The sequence below is a fragment of the Aspergillus heteromorphus genome, assembly GCF_003184545.1.
Source record: "Aspergillus heteromorphus CBS 117.55 chromosome Unknown BO70scaffold_27, whole genome shotgun sequence".
NCBI classification, from domain to species: Eukaryota; Fungi; Ascomycota; class Eurotiomycetes; order Eurotiales; family Aspergillaceae; genus Aspergillus; species Aspergillus heteromorphus.
Genome location: NW_020290432.1, coordinates 365,483 through 387,667, shown reverse-complemented (window position 1 = coordinate 387,667; position 22,185 = coordinate 365,483). Strand labels below are relative to the sequence as shown.

The window sequence follows — 22,185 nt, the reverse complement described above, 5'->3', positions numbered from 1 at the left end:
GGTCAAGTAGGTTAGGTTAGGTTAGGTTAGGTTAGGTTAGGTTAGGTTAGGTTAGGTTAGGTTAGGTTAGGTTAGTTAGGTTGCTCCGTCCACCACCACATGGGCCTCTCCCCCTACTATCTAGTAGCTAGGTAGCCATCCGTCCATCCCAGAATTCCATCGCCAGCCAGCTAGCCGGCGAGGAATGGAATTATGAGACGCCCCTGCCGGTGCAACCCTACTACTCTGCAGGGCAGGATTGGATGTATTTGGTTGGAAAAGGTTTCCAGGGTGGTACTGTATGTAGCAGATTACTATTGGTACTTTGCTTTTTTTTTTTTTTTTCTTGTTTCTTTTGAAAAAAGAAAAGTGTTTTTTTTTTTTTAAAAAAAAAAAAAAAAAACTTTGTTATGGTGAGGAGGATTATTATTGTTGTTGTCGTTGTTATTATGGTTGATGTTGCTATTACGGAGTTTAAAGCTTGAATGCAAATTCACATTCACTTATGACTAAGTCGACAAAATCTAAATCCTCGGGACAGTTGCAGTAGAGTAGTAGATCATTGCCAACTTGACGTACTGTGTTTACTGAGTATCTACTACTCCTGTCGGTCGATACTTTCCCTCTCCCGTGAGATTAGGTAGGCTCCCAGATCTCCGTGGTGGTTTTTAGTTCCTGAACCGTCTGTCTCACTCAGTAAGTAGGTAGGTAGATCCTGTACCTCCCCAGGTACATCGGAGCACGCGAACGAAATCCCACACATCCCACGACTCCATTCTTTGCCGATGAGGGGATGGGTATGACGTTTAACAGTTTCCCCTTGGCGTTAGCCTATGCAGGGTCTGGTTGTGGTGTATTAATAGAAGCTATCCATAGCAATCTAAGTAAATCACCACACCACCACGATGTCTCTATCGAGGACTCTGGGTAGTAAGCTGAACGTTAGCGACCACACTACGTGTTTGCGACTTAATTTCTCGATCCATGGGTTTTAGTAGTGTGGGATCGGACACTAAACGTCTGGTTATGACGTTGCGAGTTTATTTGGTTTGATTGTTTTTTTTTCTGTCTACTGCTTATTGTTTAATATTTTCTTTGCTGTACTTCCAATTAATGGAGTGTTCGTGCGTGCGACTACTCTAATTACAGTAATTACTACATAGCACTATAGTTGTAGCCACTATAGTTAGTAAGCCTACCACGAAGATTGCTCGAAGCTAGCTGCCATCCTTCCATCCATCCTTCCATCCTTCAAAGGCTCAGAAAAAGCAATCAACGCGCGACAATCAGATAACACGCCCACCTGTTGTTTCAGATTCGTAAGTTCATCTACGATTGCGATGCGCTAACCTGATGACTTCATTCATTCATTTATTTGGATGTACTCTGTACTACTTTGTAAATGATATATGGAGAACATGTCATCATCAGCATCGTCCTCGAACCGTTGCCAATTCAATCTACTTCCCGTGCTACGGACACCCTCCCGAAGCAGACACCACGGCCGTTCTTGACATACGCCAAGGAAGAAAGAGAAGAGGGGAGGGGAGGGCTCCACTTTGCTGCACACTAGATTCGAGGTGTCCCGTCGAGCGGCTGCTGTCGCAGGAAGCTTAGGTTTGCAGGTCACTCAGGGTCCTCTTTCTCCGGTGGTGGTGGTGGCGGTGGTTTGGGATCCCGGAGTTGGAACTTGTTGGAGGTTGGAGTGGTATCAGAAGCCCTGGATCCTGGATGTGTCTCAGTCTGAAGAGGGTAGCACACCATCACCAACCATCCTCCACCCTCCACCCGCTACCCTCCGCCACCCCCCCCCGCATCCTACCTAGATAGTAGAGTGCCATGTTGTACGCGTGTCTGTCTGGCATGTAACTCGGGACAGTGCACGCACACAAAGTTTGGTCGTTGGGGCTTGGAGTTACGGTACAAGTGGTGCTATATCCACCGCGCACAGATGTAGACCATTGTCGGGTGAGTAGGTGATGATAGCATTTTCCAACGGTCGGACTCGGAGATGTGGGCTTGAGGGGCCCTCGAGGGCCTACCGGACGGCTTGACCTGGCCTGGCCCCTGAAACGTCGTGCCCGAGAAGTTGCAGTTCGGTCGGTGTCTCCTGTCCTATCCTAGTGCGTTCACAGTTCATTAGGTGCAGGGAGATACATATCCTGTGTACTCCGTAAGTGGTATCAGGTAATCAAGATGGTCGGCTATAATGGCATTGTTATGATTAGTCGCGGTTAGTAATGGCGAGAATGAGATTGTTGCAGACACGATACGAGGGGAAGACACCCAAGCCAAGACGAAGACAGGTACAGTCCATTCTCCTTCGAGGCAATGAGGGCCTCCGGCTTTCCGCGGGTGATATCATGGGCCAGGCCAACCAGAGCCCAGCGACATGTTCTTGACTTCTTGAAGAGTGGAGTAGAGAGGGAGAGAGTGGACCCCGACCTGTCGGGGGGCGCTAGATCTGATAGGCCCATCGCGGGTAGGCAAGAATGGGCCGGCGTGTTTCAGGTCGCTGCTAGCCGCAACCCTGAGAGTGGCAGTGTCTGGCTCCCGGTGGGGCGCACCAGGATCGCGCGCAGGGATTTGGGCAACGGGCTTGCGGGGTTCATTATTATGGAGGCCGATACGGCGTAGAACGGGCTTTAACTCTGACATTTGGAGAACAGGGCTAATTAGAGTTGTCTGGGTAAAGGTACTAAGTATGTTTATACACAAAGAGAGGGATGGCGGAAATCCGACTCGCCCACGCCCCCGACCACGGATGCCAGTCCAATTTCTTTGTTGGCCGCCTGCGATCTTGTTCGCCCTGCGCGCCGGAAATTGTATCAATCAATTTTATGACACAAGAAACCCTTGCTGACAACAAACCATATACCGAAACGGGGAAAGTGTCATCCCGAAGCGGTCTAGGCTCGTGAGATGTGCACGCGTCAGCTGCGGTGGGGCGCGCCCGATGATTGGGTGATCTGCTCGAGCCAAGCTCGGCTATCGACTATCTGCCGTCCCGGGGTGTGGCTGCATGCTCTCCCTGCTTTCTCTAGCCCAGGGATTGAAATTGAATCATAGTGCGGTTTGCCAATAGCGTGGGCGGTGATTCTGCTCGTTGCTTTTTGATCTTGGTTTGCACGCTAATGCAAGAGACCCACACCATTGCCCTCCTTTCTATCCTACTCGCTGCCCACTGGCCTGCCCTCGTTGGATGGATTTGCTCGCCGACTTGTGGAAAACAACGCCCTCGTATGGGGGCGCGGCAAACGGAATGTCGCGGGAGTGCGCTGACCTCCTCTGCCACTACTGGTAAGTAAGTAACTTTGAGCTTTCAACCCTCACCAGTCAGTACTTTCCTCTGGAGTGTACGGAGTACAGACCAGATGATGGGTGGAGTGGAGTGGAGCTGTCCGTCGCCCATCGTCGTTCCCCATCCAAATCCATCATGGATGGTTGGTTGCGGTGCTATATCGGGGCAGCCAACCAATCAACACATCCAGCCTCAACGAAGCTCACCCTCTTGGTTCCTCTGACACATTGCTATTGCAGTTGCGCCATAGTGGGACACCCAGCCAAAGTCTGGACAGTGGACATAGCAACTCCGATTGTATCCAGCGCTCTTCTACCGCACGGGAACTTGATTTCCCTCTTTTTGCCGCGCTGGTAGGTTCTTGGCATTGACCTTCCTGTTCCAGCACCCCCCCACTCTGAGCCCTTACCCATCCCATTCCATCCCGGACCGGGCGACCCATGGTCCCATGCTCTAGTTAGGGGCGGGAGACCACGCTTTCTCCTCCTCAAAATCAACAATTGGACTGAGACTGGGGCTGTCAAACTTTTGGGTATAGTCTGCCACACGCCTCCCCCCCCCCTTCTCTCTCCGCGGGAACGAACCATATCCATAATCCATCTTAGTCTGGCTGTCTGTTCTGTCTCCAAGTGTCCGTAACTGGCAGTTCAAAGCTAAAACTGATAGAGACAGAGTAGCGTGCGTTACAGACAGCCCCGACCGACCGATTCAAACCTAACTTACATATGGTTTCTTATCCCCGGTACGGCGGTGGTGGCATTAGCGCTACGCCCGAAATCGCAAGAGAACACCGATGGAAAGTTCAGTCAACATTCGATTCCCCTTGGCGCATGAGTCTCAAATTTCGGATCACGTTGACACCGGGGCGTGTCGGCTTCGAACTATGTACCTAGTTGCCGCAGGCCGAGTCAACTTGTGAGAGAGACAGCTAAGGTACGGAGTACAGTCAGTAAGGTACAGTTTGTTAACTAGGTTTGCGATCTATGGGGGTCGCTGAATATACTTTCTGGGCACGCTCCGTGGGATGGTTCAGAGGTGGTCTTTTGCTTTGTGTACCTCGATCGTAATGCGCATCGATGCGGCTTGGTATCTTCAGCAACACGATACGGAGCACATCCCAGTACATTTTCTTCCTAACAGGAAAACTATCGAATCCACCTTTCCCCTGCCTGCAACGGATGGAGTCACAGACCATAATGACAGTAACAGAACCCCTATCCTTCATTCTTCTCTCTCTCCCTCCATCCCCATCTCCCTTTTCCATATCTAGACCATCCAACCGTTCTCCTGAACCCTACTCCCCAAGCATCTATCTAGTAGCCTCTCAAGACGCCATTATGCCAATCACCGACGATCTGCCGTCGCCAAGAACCGCCCCGTGCAGATAGATGACAGATGTTTTAGGGGGGTGGAAAATGATTTTCGTTCTATTTTGAACAGTCCCGTCTCCCAGCAAACAAGCTGCGCTGTTTCATCTGCTTAGCATCAAATAGGGCCCGCAGTGGAAGTGACGATCGGCCATGTTCCTGAAGACTGGCCCCTGGGTTCATTGGACTGTCAGTGGAGTTAAACATCGTTAAGGTACGACCTTGGGAAGGTCTGGTGTGACTACTAGATACTAACTATCTACTGGCGACTCACTAATCATTAATGCCGATGTCAAGGGGATCTTCTGGCTTTAGATGCCGAGGACGGGGTCTGTCTTGGTGGTTTAGCTTCGCTTCTCTCGACTTCATCTCACTGCATCTGCATCTAAATTCCATTCATTCCACATAGATACTTTTTTTTTTCCCCTTTCAAAATAAATAAATAAAATAACACTATCTATCTATCTATCTATCTATGGGCCAACCACTCAGCCTAAAGCACCCCCCCCCCTCCCCCCCCGCTAATAAATCATCTTACCACCATCTTATTTATTTTCGTCCCAACACCATGGTAAATGTTTTCCCACCAGCTCTCGGAATCCTCGGAAGTACGGAGTAGTTCGTTTCCATTTCCCTCTAGCCCAGCCCTGTCTAAAGAGCACGGCAATAATAGTCGTAGTAAGTATGCTGGCGTTACTCCGTAGCAGTAGTAGTGTATATAGTAGTATATAGTAGTTCTTTGTTTAGAAAGATACCCACCATCTGCTGAAGAAGCGAAATTAAAAATGCCTAATTATAACAACACCTTCATCATCATCATCATCATCATCATCATCATTGCGATGGAGTCGCAACCCTGATCTGGCTGGGGTGTCGTCATGGTCATACTTGCTCAACGTACGAAGTGCTGCGCACATGCAAAAGAACCCTCACCCGATCATGCTTTTGTGGTCGGTTGCTTGCTTGATTGTATCGACGCCTTCCCTTCTGCCGAAGTAAAATAGATTGGATGTACCGTAGAGGATGCGGTGGCATCGGGGAGGAGAGAAGGGGGGGGGGGGGGGGGGGCACCAATCCCGGTTTCCAGGAGGATGGGACCCCTCTTTCTTCCCGTCTTGCAAGCATGGATCTCAGCGCCACCGAGCTAGTAGGGGTGCGAGCTATACGATTGCTGCTGCCAAGTGCAAAGTAAGTAGAGCTGAGGCGTGGTCATGTGTGGGTGGGTGGATGGGTGGGTGGTTAGTTGGTTGGTTGGTGGTTAGCTAGCTTGGTTTTCCAGGATGAGATACCTTCTTACTCATACTGTACGGAGTACTCCGTTCCTCTCCCGTTGGGCTAGGGTAAAAGGTACGGAATTGGCTGGCTGGCCAGGGAGACGGAGGCTAGGTACGATAGGGTAGGGTAGGTAAGTAAGCTAGGCTGGATGAATGGATGAATGGATGAATGGATGAATGGATGAGTGAGTGGATGATAGTAGGGTCAGACCTTCAAGCTGTACCTCGTACTGTGTACACTGTACAGTATCTAGATAGATACCGCTCTGCCTTCCTCATTTGCAGACAGACAAATCGAGGCGGGCTACATCGACTGGAGGAAGAGGGAAAAAGTTCCCCACCGGATTACTGGATTAGGACACCCCGCAATGGCTGAGGTGGAATTAGGGGAAGGGTCAAGCCGGGCCCTCCAGTGGGTAGCATTTGTGGCGGATGATTGGCCGACCGCTTTTGGGCCAGTTACGCGTTTTTGGGGACGATGTGCCGTGTCAAGGGGGGGCACTCTGCCCAATTGGGTAGTGTACGAGCTGCCGGGATAGGCCTAGGGTCAATCCCTGCAAAGAGGGCAAACCTTAGTTAAGGGCTAAGGCTAAGGCACGGAAAAGTGTGTGTTCGTCCGCTGAGTGAGCGCATGCACCCCCCCCCCCCCCCTCCCCCCCATTCTCCCCCCGACCCCTCCCTAGCCCCTCTTTCTTCTGCCAGTGCCAACCAGCCATCCCCGGTACGGACCACGGAGGACTAAGGGGAGAGGGGCTGACAGCAAATGGAGGCTTGCCGTCCGAGAAAAGCGGTGAGGTCCGGTCTGGTTTGGTCTGGCTGGCTGGCTGGCTGGCTATAGCAACTCCAATCTCAATCTTGGTCGGGGCATGGCGGTTCTAAGGCACGGTTCCGCTGGGAAGCGGATCCGGCGGTCAAGAGGCAAATCAGCCAAGCCGGCACCAGGACTCAAACATCCATCCAGCCCGACTGTCATTTGGTACGACAATCAATCAATCTTGAGTCGCGTCTCAGATGTGGTTGCCGTCACAAAGTACCGTTTGATGATTGAGAGGTGATGGTTTGCCTGACTGACTGGCCCCAACCTCGAGATACGGAATGGCAACTTCATCATTGATTCCTTCAGTCAGAACCGAAACATGCTGGCTTTCCCCAACCTCCAGTCCCATCCCTCAAATCTCGGGGCGCGGGATTATTCTGTTCGGTTTACGCAATGCGCTCCCGCTTGGGCCTCTTCCCTACCTGCCTAAGGTACTCCGTACAGCCCGCATGCCTATTGTCTCCTAGCGATTTCGGCTCTCCTGTTATGGGAACCCCCGGTCCCAGTGTACACCGTCCGGGCGCACCTTCTAACTATACCTACACCACTTGTTCCCCTACAGTCCCTAGTGGAGCAGTCCTGGATGCCCGAGAATTAACATTCGCAACCCCCTCCCAACTTCCCAAGCACGAAGCCACATGAACGCACTGTACATGAGCAAGAGCAAGTAGCCACGCAGTATCTCGAGTATCCGGTTTCCTCTGTCGCTGTTCCATATACATAGTAGAAGTTGGTGTGGTGAAGCGATTGCATCATCGCATCTGCCATCCATCAGCCCCCGAAGTCGGCTTCAATCTCCGGAGTAACATCGACCTCGACTCGACCCTCGACCACTACTGTCCGTGGTCCCGTGCCGAGAAGAGACTATGGAATTCCGTATCTGGGTCGAGAAGGCGAAGCAGCGAGACGCCTTGTCAGAAACTCCGTGGAAAGGGGTGTGTGTGATTGAGACTTCTATTGGCTCAAGACGAACAGATATCACAACTCTATATGGAGTGGCTAAGGAGAAGGGTGGCATGTTGTTGTTGCGAGCCAGACCAGGCGAGGCGGCTTTGTGACGCGCCCGGGGGGGTTGAAACAGCCCTAGGCCCAGATATAGTGCACGAACTAGGAAGGTCGACTACGGAGTAGATAGTTAGTGAGATAGTGAGTGCGACGTGAGAAGGCCTCGTTTCCTCCAATTCATGCCTCCCCCTTCTTCCCCCTTCCAGCGTGCGCCTCATTGATGATGCGTCTCGAAAACAAATCGAAAATGAAAAAGGGCAAGGAGGCCGCGACCGGGTGATTTGTAATTTCCCCCCTCACTGGCCGCGGCCTGCAAACTCCCAACTCCCCCCATCCCAACAGCAACCAGTATCTGGGATACTCTGGGAGGAGGGTGAGAGTTACGCACCCCTTCAGGGCTGTGTGCCTCATGCAGTCAGTACCTTATGGCGGTGGATCCTCGGGGGCGTCAGGAAGCTGGTGGTGGTTATTTAAAGTAGACGCCTCATAACCTTAGTGGTTGATCCCCAGCGCCGCCGGGGCTGCTGGAGACTGGAAACTTGGGTAAGAGGTACCCAGTACCATGTTTCTGCTTTCCTTCGCAGCGCTTCACCTGTCGACCTACCGATTTGCGTAAAAGTGCAATTTGGGAAGCCGGGGCCTGAAGAATCGAGAAGGCGAAAAGTGGGAAAGCTTGGCCTGGCGCTGTCAGCCAGGCTTACCTCGATCGGGTTGAAGGACTATTGATTCTTCACCTGCGATTTAAATCACACTAATCACGCCGGCGGCGATGGTATCTGGACGCTACTGTTCTCTGTGGATACAAAGTAGCTAAGTAAGAGGGGACAGGCAAGAAAGAGTTAGTCAGTTTAACTTTGTTTTTTAATCTTTTTTTTTTTCTATGGTCGTTCTTCATCATCGATCCATGGGCCAGACTTGAGCGTTGGTGGTCCCCTCTGGCAGGACTCGTCCATCCATCGCATGGCCAGCCTCGTGCTAGCCCGGGTGGACTCCCCGACCCACGTTTCTGCGCTGCTTTTGCCGCGCGCCCCTCCCATTGGCGTAGTTCTGAGGGCCCTGTTTCGCACCTGCTCTTTACGGTATGTCGAGGGATGCTGGATCGGGACTTTCCTCTAACTGATATGTAGGCAAGTCAGTTTGAAGGGTCTGAAGTTTTCCGTGGGGAAGACTGTTTTCTTTTCCCTCTGAAACTGACATAGTGCCAGGTGGGTAGTAAGTAGTGCGAGTGTCTAGCAAAAAAAAAGGCGTGTGCATGTATGTCACCACCCAAACCACGCGACAACTGAACCATTGTTCCCCTCAGCTCATGGTTGCCGGGAAACAAACCTAAACCAGTTCGCGCACCATCATCTCCGAGGGGCGCGGGCGGAATGCAGAGGCACCACAACTACATCCTCTGCCGAGAGATGAGAAAATCATGTGTGTACCGATGTGACTGGATCTTGGCCCGACGCATGTGGTCACCGTACACCCGGCCTCTAGCATACAACTACATGATTTCCCCTGTCGCTCCCAGTCTGCATGGCTCACCTACTGGGGCAGTCAACGAATCGAAGCGATGCCGGCCACAACCCAGGAGGATCTGGAAAACCTTAAGTCGGGCTAGTCCCCGAGAGGGGATGAGCTGTACCTATCATATTGATCCTTGGTGGTGCCTCTCCCAGCTCACGGCTCCAGTGGCCACTGGCCACAGACCACGGCCCTCAGGCAAGTGGGCAGCAAAAACGCCCCAGCCGAACGGTTGCAGAAGTGGGCGTCCGTCACCCCCTCCCCCCTTCCCCTCTCTCCCCGAGCAGAGCATCCACTTTGACGTTTTCTTAGACCGGAGGATCGCGCCGGTCGGTCGTGGTACGTCGTACTGGATGGGAGGGAGATGAGCCTCCTTGTTTCAAACCGTAGATAGCACTAGATGTTAGGGAGCATGGCAATTACATCTCCGACAGACTAACTACCCTCTTGGCCTTGACATAGTCTTTGCTTGTCTTAACTGGCAAGCTGGTTCAGGTCCAGCCAGTCATTTCCTCGCTAACAAAGCAAAGAGTTCCGAGCTGAGGTCATTGACCCTTTCTTTAGTACTGACTTACCCATTCAGCATGGATACTCTGGATACATAGTACAATAATCCATGCTCTCCGACCACGCAGAGAAACTCAAATCATCTCAGCTGCGCTGCTCTTGCTTTCTGTTCCCACTCTTCCTTTTCTCTAACGTAGATTATCTCCGCACCAATGATGGATGAAGCTCACTGTTGTGTCAACGGGAGACCGACCAGGACTAGAAAAACTCCTTTGCCCGACTGAAGTGGACAGTTGCGTGTGATGTGTTCTATCCTCGTCATATTATCAGTCCTTTCTGGCCTATTATTGCTTATTTCCAATTTCCTGAGTGGTGCCGCTAGCGTAGGGCGCGGGCTACCCTGTTTCCCGCGCTCTGACGTCGGTGTGGATGACTTCCAACGAATACTACTGATGATACTCCGTAGGGGCCGAATCTATAACCGCGAAAGTAATAATAAATAATGTCAACCAATTTCAATTCTCAAATAATTAAGAGCAATATCCACAGGCTGGTGACATGCCAAAAAGCATGGACACTTACGCGCACCCCTCCCCTCCCCTCCCTCCCTCCCTCCCTCCCTCCCGCCTCCCATTATTATTCTGCAACACATAATGATTATTGTTGTCGGGTGTCTATTTTCCTAGAGTAGCAAAAGCAGAGAAATTGGAGGGCCCGCCAGCCTTGGGAATGGATGGAAATTGGTTTCCCGTTCGTTCCATGTCACTAGTCAGACTTGACCCGAGGACGGGCGGGTCAGACCATGGGAGCCCATCTCGGTAAACGTGGTCGCGATCTGAATCGAAGATGGTTCGCTGTTGCTCCTGCTCCTGCTATATCCATGCGACATGGATAATTATCCCTCTGACGGTCAGTGGTTGAGTGAATATCCGGAGTCGTGTGCGCACCATCGCAGACTCGGGGGGGGGGGGGGGGGCAAAATTACCCAGTAAATAACGTACTCCGCGGTGTACTACTACGTACTACCGGGTACGTGATGGACGATACTGTCAGTTATCGGGTTTATTTTGGGAAACTTGTTGACGTGACCCTGAGAGAACGATCCATCTGGCGTTAACTTGTGGTACTGGTGGTACCTAGTTTCTATTCTCAGTCGGAGGATGCGATGGAGGGAGGCGCTCTCGTCCGCACCGAGGCGGGGCGTGTTGGATATTACTCGTTACCAACACCCGGCGGGCGGAGAGTCATCACGGGCTGTCCGAAGTCAAGTCCCTCATCCTCCTCCCCATCATCCCATCCATCCCCATAGGATAGAAGCATCACGGGTAATTGTTAGGGCCTCGGAAGCATTGCTATCATGACGATATACTCCGTCGCAACTGCACGCGAGCGTGATCTCTGCAGAACGTGGAAAAAAGGATGGATTCCCAGTCCAACGCGGTGCAATCGCGAAGCCATGTCGTCATCCTGCATGGATGCTTTCCCCGACCACATCGCGTCCAGCATCACGGCAGATGATTAGCTCCATCTCATTTGCTCTGCGTGTGCATCGGGAGCCAGTTTAGGGGCTACATGTACATATCTGACCACCTGTACGAAGCACTATATCGCTCTGCAGTTCAAGCCACTTCCACCACTTCCCGTCCCAGTCGACATGGATTCGGATGGGGCTGCAAGAAGAACCCTGACGCGCAACGGACAATGCGCGCAACTTTCCTTTATTGCTCGATCCTTGAATGACTTCCATGTACTACGCACGGTGCAGCCATCGCATCGTACTTACATCCTGCCTTGCACCAATTTTCAGTTGCTGCCGCGCTGACCATGCACGTAAATGAACCTGAGGTGATGTGGATCCGTCAGGAGCATTTGATATATACTCCGCCGGGCGATGTCCTTACGATTGACGATGTGTGATGTACTCCGTACTTGCTGCTTCCTGTATGTGCTCCCATCAGCAGCACCTCCATGCTTTCATCCCACTTCGAGCCGCCGTTGCCATACCGCCTCGACAGGGATGTCTCCTATTAGCGGTATTGCCGCACCCCGTACCTCTCTCTCTTTTTCTCTCTCTAATGAGGTACGGAGTACGGAGTACTATCATACTACAGTAATTACTACCACTCGGTAGGCCCTGCAGCCAGGCCGCCCTATGGCCTCCGGCTGCAGCGTTCCCAGACGGCCAAGTCATCACCACCGCACTAATTGCCTAGGGCCAGATGAGCCTGTCGCCAATCATCGCGCGCGACCCTCTGTCCTGGTGGCTTGGCCGCTTTTGCGCAACATGTCCAGTGCATCATGGCGTTCCAGGAATGCCGCCATTGGCTGCGTCTGATATAGAACTGTTAAGGGGGAAATCCATCCGTTCTCCGTGGATCAGGTGAAGGCAGCAATGGCGAGGTTCAGCTTCTTTCATCGAGTCTCCTTCTCCTTCTCGTTCTCCTCGGTGCGGTGCGGTACCTACATCCCCGTCACATTACGGGTATTACGGTTGGTACCTTAGATTGGAGACTATTACCCAATCCGCGTGCACGGCTACACGTACGAAGCAGGTACGTACCTGCTGGATTACCAGATCCAAAGAGGCAAAAGAAAAGGAAAAGGGACAGCCAGTCAATTCTGGGTAGCCGGTGGAGCCGGCCCACCCAGTCTGGGAGCTTTTTTATCTCAATTGTCCAGTGACTTCCTCCCCCACGGAACGGGTATTCCCTTGACGTATCTTTGTGATCTGCCGCCACTTCCCCGCTACCTTGAAACACCCTCCAAGGGCTCAAGGCGAACCTTGGTCGCTGCATCTAAGCTTAACTCTTGGCGTTGCCTGCCCTCCTGTAATCTTTTTTTTCTTTTTCCCTTTCCATAAGTTTGCGTTTTTCCTTTTTATCCACACCCTCTTCGTGTCGACTTCGGCTCCCACGCCTTTCTGCTTCGGGGCTGGTCCCTCCTCCAGACACGCTACTTGGTATAGACACGGCACAAACTGTCTCCCCCCCCGCCGTCCCCCCTTTAGCACCCAGCAGTCACCTCTGCCAGTGCTGGTGCCAGTGCCAGTCACCCCGTCTCTCCCTCTTGGGTTTGTCTACTCTACCTTCCGGAGTAGGCTGGGGTCCACCGCCCCTTATGATGAATCTTCCCGCACGGCTGCTGCCAAACTGCCACATACGGAGAGAGCACGGAGGGGAAGATGGAGTCGCCTCTCCATATGGGACAGTACTTAGTGGCTAACCATGAAAAAAAAAAGGTCCTGTGCCTGAACTGTCGTAGTCCTCCTCCATCCCCATTCCATGTTTCCCTATTGCTTGTGTTTGCCTTTTCTCTTTTGCGCAAAACCCACCCTCTCTGTTCCTGCCCCCTCCCCCTCCTATTCATTCCCTTCGCCTTCCGGGTCCCCTTTTTTCTTTTACCTTTTTGGTGATTGACTTTGCCTCATGCTCATTTCTTTTGTGGTTGTCCCCATCTCGAGTTCCGGACGCTGGGGAGTTGGAGAGACTTGACACACATGTGTAGAGGTACTTGGAAGCAGTTGGTCGATTTATTATTACAGATTACATGTACATACAGCTTGCCTGCATGGGAGGGGAGGAGGGGAGGAGTATTCTCGTATGAAAGGTACAAATCGCATACATACCAGATACATAGATACACACCACCTGCCGGGCTGCCTACTGTACTGTAGACAGACTACTGTGATCTGATCCCGGAGTTTCAGGTGTCCCCTTTCCCTTGCCCCTGCGTTTTTGGCTATTGGTCTGCCCTGCTCTGGGTCGATGCTGAGTGTATGAATTATATTGAAGCGATGAATCTTGCAATTACGCAATGTGGGATGGCCAGTCTTATTGCTTAGTATTTCATCTATGCATCGTTTCCCTTAGATTATGGGTATCAATCATATTAGGGCAGCGGACAACAAAAATAGAAAAATAAGCAAAGGGAAGCTCGAAATTCGATTTCGAGAAAATCAAATGAATCCATCCCGCTAAGGAGAAAGAGGAAAATAGGGGAGGGGAAAAATCCCCCAAGGCCTGAAAATCGAAAAAAGAAAAGAAAGGCCAAAAGGAATTTCCCAAAAAAGAAAAAGAAATCCAAATAAATAAAAAGAAAGTTGGGTGGATTGGGACAGAAAAATAATAAAAAAATAAAATAAAAATAAAGGACCCAAGCCAGGGAAAACAGACCCATCCAAAACCTTGAGAGTCACCCGAGGAACTGGTTCCCATTTGGAGATTTCCACTGCCACTAAGAAGCAATTCCTCTCGTTTTTTAACACTGACGCCGTTTCGAAAAGCCTAAGCGGCCGCCCAAGCAGCGATCTGCAACCGTCCCCGACGGGACGTCGTAAGTGGCACTAGCCCATCACCAACACGGCAACGCCAGGGCTTCCCTTCGTCCCTGCGGTCCATCCTCATGCTGCGATCCTGTATTTGTTCATAAGCTTCGCCGATCCCCTTCGGGCCCTTCCCCAGACTGTCTTTCCTTCTTCCTATCTGTCGGGTTCCCAAGAGCTTCTACTCCTGGTTACTTTTTCTTCTTCCACTGGAACCGCAAGCCTTCTTCCTCCTATTTACTCCTCCCCTCTTCACCGTCTCGCATCTACTATTTTACTTTGCGCCTTCCCATCCTCCACCGAAGCTTGTCTACTCTGCAACTCTGCAACTCTGCAACCCTTCCAACCCTGCGCAACCCTCTTGCGATCTCCCCTTCGCGCGGATCATTGCAACTCGCCTATTTGTTCCTTGTTGATCATCTTCATTCCTCTACTGCTCCCCCACCTCTTGTCATCCCTCCTTCGCACGCGCTCTCGTCTCCTCCCTTCGCCGTCTTCGCGGGGAACCTGTGTTTTGGTTCCTGCATTTCTAGGGATACCCGATCTCGTGCCCGTGTCTCACCAGCCCTTTACAAGCCACCTCTCCGCGATAACCAGTCTTCTCCATGACGATGGTCATTGAAAACCAGAACCGCCAGTATGGCGGGATGGGCTTCGACAGCGTGTATCAACACAACCTCCACCACCACCAACCGCCACAGTTCACCGACCCATGGGCTGCCGCTCAAACTTCGTCCCATTCCACCCCTCCGGTCTACGCGACTACCATGGGCCCCAGCCCAATTGGCCTCAACCATGTCAAGCAGGAGGAAGTGAGCCGCCCGTCGATGTCCATGCCATACTCGAGTATCCCGGTTTCTGCGCCCTCGATGGTCGCCAGCAGCAACTATCCGACGGCCACTGCTACGAGCTACCCCGGACCGGAGATGATGGGTTTGTCGCACGATATGCCACGCACTTCCTTCGAGCAAGCGCCGGCCTACACCACCGCCTCTCCCATGAGCAGCTTCGCGCCCGCCAGTTATGCCCCTCTGAGCTATGCTCCATCTCTGCACCAACACCCGGACCGTCGGATGTCTCATGCGTAAGTTTCACTGGTCTTGTTCTTGCGCGCAAAAAAGAAAAAAAATATGTGCTTACAGTGGTTCCCCTTCCAGTGATGCTCGCGTCAGCCAATCGCAACCCTCTTCGGCCCCTACATTCGGTGATGCGCTCGATGCTAGTCGTGGAATGGTCGCTCTCAGCCAGGATATGACGCCCCGGAATATTTATGGTCCTCGCAGCTCTAGGGGCTCGGGCGACTCCTATGGCTTCCCCTCCACTCACTCTTCCGGATCCTCGATTTCCTCGGGCGGAACCTACCCATACTACTCTGCATCTGTCGCATCTGTCGAGTCGTCCGTGACTGACTACAGCTCTACAACATCCGAGTCATACGAGAATGGGCACCTGTCGCGGACGCTTCCTCGCCCGTCGAACCTGTTGACCGGCAGCGCGCCTCCGGGACCCCAGTCGATGATGAGTCAGTTCAGCTCCAAGATGCCGTCCAACACGCAGAAGAAGCACAAGTGCAAGGTGTGCGACAAGCGGTTCACCCGCCCGTCGTCTCTCCAGACCCATATGTACAGTCACACTGGCGAAAAGCGTAAGTCCCAGGACGAATCTCTCGTGCACGCGGTTTGTGATACTAATCGTTTTGAATAGCATTCGCATGTGACGTGGAAGGCTGTGGTCGTCACTTCTCGGTCGTCTCCAATCTCCGGCGGCACAAGAAGGTCCACAAAGGAGAGAAAGAAGGCGGGTCTGGCGAAGACGAAGAGTAAATGCGCGCATCGCCGTCATTCTTCTGTCCTTCTTGGACGCCTCCCCCCCCTGAATAACCCCCCTCGCGGGGCGGGGCAGCGCGAAGTTCGATCCTGCGACGCATCGCATCACCTTGTGCGACGTCTGCTTCCGGATCGGGGTTCGCGCCCTTGTACAACAGCTTCGATTCCTCTTCCGCTACTTCTCTTCTCTTTCCCGTCTCGGCCAGTGTGCAGAGAATTGATACCCCATTTCCTTATTTTCCTTTGTTGTCTTTTTTTTTTTTCGTTTTGATTCCCACGGACAGGCAGAACACGGTACAACGGCTCGGAGGGTTGCCAGTGATGTCTTTATTCCCCAAGTTTATGACCATAGAGGTACCGGTTGTTTTTGCTGGTTGGTGGCTTCATTTCCTTTTGTCAGATTTCCTTCATATCTCTCGCTAGACTAGGGAGTTGGTTGTATGTTTTTCATCCTGTTCTGTTTGACATGACTTTTCTTTGCTCAGATACCAACTGGGTTTGGGTTGATTATGATTCACTTCTTTTTCTGCGGTTCGGTGACATACATGACTTGGGATCCGGAAAATACACGCAGCAGGCAGTTTCTTCCCCCCCTTTTCTTTTCTCAAGACTATTTTGCTTTTTTTTTTTTTTTTCATTTATTCCCTTTGTGTGTATGTGTTGACCCTCTTGATTTTGGTTGCCTCTTCCCCCCGCACCGCGGGGATGTGTTCCTGGGACATTAGCATGGGCTGTTGATCTGAGTTTTTTTTTTCTGCTGGGATAAATTGCTATAGGAGGCGCACTCTCTTGAAAGACACGAGTGCAGGGCTGATACCCGTTGCAATTGGGCGGAGCATGGGCTGGGAAAGGCAGGCCGGTTTTGTTTGCCTGTTTGGACATTGTTGTTTGGAGCATTGACACAGAACGTGTCACCCTACGGTCGCTACTATATACCTTATTTATTGTCTAATCAACACGCTTGAAATGCACTCCAGGGCCTCCCTGTAGAGATATTCTTGTTATTCTCCATTATAGTTGGTGATCAAGTCATCTGGGGGTGCTCAGCAGCTGCCCTCGTGTCACCACTCCGCGCGCTGTCAGCATTCTACTTGAACGACGATCTCTTGCCACCGAGTTCATTGCAACTCCGGACCTTGTCTCTTGTCCCGTGTCAGCTCAGATGCGGCCGTCTCTTCTGCTCTCTACCTTCCAGGCACCGGCCCGACAGATCAACAGGGAGATGGATGCACACACGTCTCGAGATGAGCTGCTAAACCCTTGCATTGACTGCTTTCCCAGTTCATGTATCTATCTTATTAACTCGAGTCAGATCAGGATCCAATTTCTCGATTCCCCCGAAGAAACCCTTGCTTGGCCTCCTGTTTCTTAGCGACCGACAGACACCCCGGCTTCCATTGACTGGGACTGGAGTGGACTGGAGTGAGACGGGGACTGGTTTCACTCGGTCAGAAGGCAACTGGGACGGAAGACTGGCGTCACATTACTATGTATCGATATCGAAAGATGGCCATTAATTCTGGGCGTGCATCAGGGAATCTGGGGCTGGATCGGATTGAGGGCTCTGCAGTTGAGTTTATGGATATATGGCATATATGAGGTTTGGGAAGAGGTATCTTGTGCAGAGATATGGTAGTCACTGGATGCAATGGGGACAAGGGATGGATGGATATATCAAGGAGTTTCGATGGTGAGGTCGAGGTGGCTGTGACAGACATATGGTATGGGACTTGCTTTGGTTGGGCTGGGTCTGGATTGTGGCGAGGTGTTCTGAAACACAGTGAGTGTGAGTGCTTATAAAAGCTCGAAGGTCATATCTGTTGGGATCTAATTCGAGTTGTTCCGCAGACCGAATGGGACAAGATGGAGAAGTCATGTCAGTCTGCTACCACCTAGATGGCAACCCAACCATGTCACGGATAGAGATATCTCCAGGCTGCTTACCTCGAGCAAAGACAATACAACCAATGCAATGGCTTTGTCCACGGTTCAGAACCGGATCCTGGGTGGCAAGAATGCATGCAGGGTATCATCACATCTGAAACGATCGACATTGGCACGGTGCACGGTGATCTTGATGCCATCCCCGGATGCTGCCACGAGGCTTTCTTCCGCCCAGCGGCGCTTAGACCAGAACCTTATTGGGGTGACTCGAGTTTCATCCAGTGGGCAGTGATTCGGGCGGCGGGCTGTTGGTCGGGGTGTAACCTGCGCTGCCCCAGGAATGGATGGGTCTTTGTGAATAGCATCTTATCTGGAATCCAGAACAGGGTTGGTGGATCGCTGGAGAGAACATCTCGCCAATGGGGATGGCGATGCTTCTGGTTTGTCTCACTCTGATGCTGGGAATATTGTCTCTGGGTGGCACAGAGCTTCTGGATGCTTGTTGGCCCGCATGCACTTGCTGGCATATCCAACATATCCAACATCTCCCGCCTCTGGTCATGTCCTTCATTTAAACAATGGGATGGATGTTTGCCACAGGACAGTCATATGTTCACTAGTTCTTCTAACTTGCTACAGCTTGCGAAGAGAGGCGGAGTTAGCTGTGTGTGAATACTTTCTTAGCGTCTATATATACTCCGATCAGCTCCATGCTTCCGACCTTCTCCTTCCTCCCCCATCCTGTCATCCTCTCGCCCTCCCATCCCTCAATCCACTACATCTAACCACTCGAGACCTGCAATTTGCAATTGTATTCTTCAAGATGTTCCTGCGCCATCTCCTCCTCCTCCCTTTCATCCTCTCCCACACTCTCATCCTCGCGGGAGGACCCCCCAGCCCTTCGTGCCCTCGCGCGACATCATCCCCACCACCGAAGTCTTCCTCTCGACCTTCAAAAACGTGAAAATCGGCCAGTACACCAACTGCTCCCTCAGCGACACCGTCCTGGACCTGAACCTGACCCATCCCACCACCCTGCCCTCTCCCTCTCCCGGCCTCAAACTCAAGTACCTGGCCATCGGCCTCGGCAGCCAGAACTACACCTGCGCATCCGCAGGCGCATCCGCAAAGCCCACCTCCATCGGAGCCGTCGCCACGCTCTACGATGCGTCCTGCGCCCTCTCATCGAACCAGGACCTGTTGCACGCTCTCCCCAACCTCGTGACTCGCGTCCCCATGGAAGCCGTCGAACTCGTCGCTACCCTCGCCAGCTTGCTGAATCCCAGTTCTCTGGGTGTTATCATGGGCGTGCATTACTTTAGGGATGCCTCGACCGCGTTCTTTGATTTTCGTCCCAGTGGTGCGAATGACTGGGTTGCGGCCAAGAAGGTCAATAATGCTACTGCTCCTGGGGGGTACCATGTGCCTTGGTTGAAGCTGGATAGCGTGGAGAGTAATGGGATTAAGGTAGGACCCCTCTTCTTCTTCTCACCAACTTCCCCGAATTGCCTCTCTCATGGATGGGGATGGGCAGTGTGTTGTGGATAGTTCACTGATGCTATGTCGTTCGTTATACAGGAGGTGTTCCGCGTTCATACGATCAATGGCGCCGCGCCGGCTACTTGTCAGGGCTTTGATGGTCCGTTCCAGATAGGATATGCAGCTGAATACTGGTTTTATGGTTGATTTGTGGCGGGTTCGAGCTTGCTTGTGGCTGGGACGGGACTCTTTGGGTGCTGGTCACTCAGGGTGTTGTTGGCTGTGAGTGAGTGTGTGTACAATGGATGCACTTTGTGGTCTGTTGGTACTGGGTTATTTCTTTTCTTACTTTATTGTCTCTCCTGTCAGCCCTGTATCTGGGAGTTGATCAATGAAGTTGAATCTGGTTGATCGGGGTCTCTGAGAGTGTGAAGGTTTAATCCCTCTTTTCAGTAGTCTATTGATAGTAGAGTAGGGATGCAACCAAATCAGGTTATGTTAGGAATCAGATCGATATAGCCAGCTTTCCCGAGCAGATCTGTCTGCCTTTTGAACTGAGTAGATGGGCAGAAGGTAAACTCTACCATTGAAGCTCTGTGATGTGCCTTTCTTCCACAAGCATAGAATGAAAGCATGCTTTCTCTCCACAGCCTTCCGGATCTGATCACCTACCCTCATCTTGCTTGTTCTTTCACCCCAAGTAGCTGGACATGCATCTTTTCACACACCCTTGGATGTCATAACGGATAATCTATCCATAGTGACATCAATAAACTTTGCCCTGAGCTAAGCCATCCATCGCCAACAAAGCCAGCTCAGCTGCAGAAACCTTGTCCCCACCTGCCATGTCATCCCCGGGTGCGCCTTTCCAACCCCTCTGCGATTCTTTCAACTGTCAAGTACCCCGGAATCCCCGACAAGCTTTGACATAACCAGTCCTCTGTTAATGATGAATGGATGAATGATCAATGAGCGGTGGGCCAAAAATAGCACCACCTCAAAGGAGATCATTATGTCAGCACCCGCCGCGCCGGGGGAACAATGACTCCCCCGCACGTGACCCTGTTCCCCGAAGCACCAGCAGCTCAGCTCACTCGCGTCCTCACATCTTCATCGTTTGTCCAGCTTCATCCCATCCCCATCCCCATCCTCATTCCTGCCCTCCCAATTCCCTACCGACCATCCCGTCAATCCTTACTCCGTGCGCTTGATGCGCATACCTGTCTAGCCTGAATTGACCACCTACATCAATCCAATCAGCCCGTCACTACCTAGCTACCAAGACCAACCAAACACCAACCACTGCGCCCACCCCCAATCCATCCCCTCTTTCCTCAAACCCTACCAAAACAGTCATCATGACCACCGACTACAGCAAAAAGACCAACGCGGAGCTAGTCGAGATCCTCAAGACCCGCAACCTCCCCCACACGGGCAAGAAAGCAGAGATGGTGTCTCGGCTCCAAGAAGACGACAACAAGGACGGCGCTGCTGCCCCTGCCGCCACTGACGCTGCTGCCGCGCCCGCGAAACCCGCCGCCGCGGACGACGTCATTGACTGGGAAGACGACGAGGTCCCCGCCGCGAAGCCCGCCAGCGCCGCCACCATCGCCGCGGGCGGAAAAGGCGAAGTCGCCAACCCCGTCGCGGTGCCGAACCAGAAACTCGATACCGATCCCGCCGCGACGAGTGACTTGAAGGTTGCTGCCGAGGGAGAGGTCCCCGCGCCGCAGGAGGAGAAGAAGTCGGAGGAAGCTCCCGCCGTTGTTGCTGCTGATGCTGCTGAGGGCGCGAAGGTGGAGGAGACAAAGGAGGAGGAGAAGAAGCAGCCCGCGCCGACCTTCTCGGCTGGTCTCCCGATCACGGAGATGGAGGCCGAGTTGAAGAAGCGCAAGGCGCGCGCGGCGAAGTTCGGCGTTACTGAGGAGTCGAAGGCGGCGATCGAGGCGGCGGAGAAGCAGCTGGAGCGGGCTAAGCGCTTTGGCACTGAAGTGCCGGCTGCGACGGCCGCGGAGGTCGGTGTCAAGAAGCTCGATGAGGCGCTGCCCGAGGAGAAGTCCCGGAAGAGAGGCCGCGGGGAGAATGATCAGGGTGCTGGTGCTGGTGCTGGTGCTGGGGAGAAACAGGGTGCTGGTGGGCGTGCTGGGAAGAGGCGCGATGTTGGGGCTGGTCGCAATGCCAACAATAACAATAACAACAACAACAACAACAACAACCGGGCCCGTGCGAAGGGGCGTGGTGGGAATCGTAATGGCGGCCAGCGGAGACAGCAAAATGGTGGTGGTGGTGGCGAGAAGAAGGCTGCTGCTCCTGCCCTGAGTGAGAAGGATATCCAGGCGATGGAAGCCCGGAAGAAGCGGTTTGGAACGGCTGCGTAGGTCTACCGATCTTGCACGATTCCTTCCTCCCTTCCCTTTCTTTTTCTTTCTTTTTTTCTTAAATTTCTGTGCCATATCTTTGTCTATGTTCTATCTACCGGCGTTTAGGGGAAATGAAAGCTTCACTACGCACATCACATTCCATTATTGTCATCATTATTCATGTAGATACTCCGCCCGTACTATATTTCCGATTCCACGCGAACGGACCGACGGGCTGGAAGCGCCGGCCCCCCTCCCCAGGGACTAAGTAGGAAGCGAAATGAGGACAGAAGGCTGCCTGCCACTCAACAGCCGAACCTGGTCGATCGGAATGCCCAGCCAAGTCTCACATACTTCTTATTCATGTTACTCGGTAACCGGCCATACGACTCGGACATTGGTCTGCACGGGGTGTGACAGGAAGTCAGGGTGTGGGATTGCGATTTCTGCTCGGAGATTTCCCCTGCTTTGGGTCATAGGACCGTGCTGGGTGACATTATCGGTTATCGTTGTGTTTTTTTTTTTTTTATTATTATTCTTGACTTGGTTTTTCTGC

The 22,185-nt window shown here is 52.4% G+C and overlaps 6 protein-coding genes across 6 annotated transcripts; 5 read left to right on the top strand and 1 right to left on the bottom strand.

Annotated features, from left to right (window-relative positions):
• Positions 1–3,416: 3,416 nt before the first annotated feature.
• Positions 3,417–4,114, bottom strand: BO70DRAFT_122107 (uncharacterized protein). Its single transcript, XM_025537962.1, has one exon. It carries the CDS (start codon positions 3,871–3,873, stop codon positions 3,511–3,513), a length of 363 nt encoding a protein of 120 aa, XP_025396326.1. The 5' UTR covers positions 3,874–4,114; the 3' UTR covers positions 3,417–3,510.
• A 10,571-nt stretch (positions 4,115–14,685) lies between these two features.
• On the top strand, positions 14,686–15,903 carry BO70DRAFT_373603 (C2H2-type zinc finger protein; the record flags this gene model as incomplete). The annotated part of the gene is made up of 3 exons (XM_025544922.1): positions 14,686–15,164; positions 15,238–15,725; positions 15,785–15,903. 3 exons carry the CDS (start codon positions 14,686–14,688, stop codon positions 15,901–15,903), a joined length of 1,086 nt encoding a protein of 361 aa, XP_025396325.1.
• A 2,222-nt stretch (positions 15,904–18,125) lies between these two features.
• Positions 18,126–18,890, top strand: BO70DRAFT_122059 (uncharacterized protein). The gene has a single exon (XM_025537961.1). It carries the CDS (start codon positions 18,302–18,304, stop codon positions 18,752–18,754), a length of 453 nt encoding a protein of 150 aa, XP_025396324.1. The 5' UTR covers positions 18,126–18,301; the 3' UTR covers positions 18,755–18,890.
• Positions 18,826–19,476, top strand: BO70DRAFT_298119 (uncharacterized protein; the record flags this gene model as incomplete). The annotated part of the gene is made up of 2 exons (XM_025539595.1): positions 18,826–19,257; positions 19,369–19,476. Coding segments are annotated over 2 exons (540 nt in total), but the record flags the coding sequence as incomplete, so codon positions are not given.
• A 616-nt stretch (positions 19,477–20,092) lies between these two features.
• BO70DRAFT_122040 (uncharacterized protein) lies at positions 20,093–20,571 on the top strand. Its single transcript, XM_025537960.1, has one exon. It carries the CDS (start codon positions 20,238–20,240, stop codon positions 20,478–20,480), a length of 243 nt encoding a protein of 80 aa, XP_025396322.1. The 5' UTR covers positions 20,093–20,237; the 3' UTR covers positions 20,481–20,571.
• Positions 20,185–21,784, top strand: BO70DRAFT_365129 (SAP domain-containing protein). The gene has a single exon (XM_025543988.1). It carries the CDS (start codon positions 20,628–20,630, stop codon positions 21,645–21,647), a length of 1,020 nt encoding a protein of 339 aa, XP_025396321.1. The 5' UTR covers positions 20,185–20,627; the 3' UTR covers positions 21,648–21,784.
• Positions 21,785–22,185: the final 401 nt, after the last annotated feature.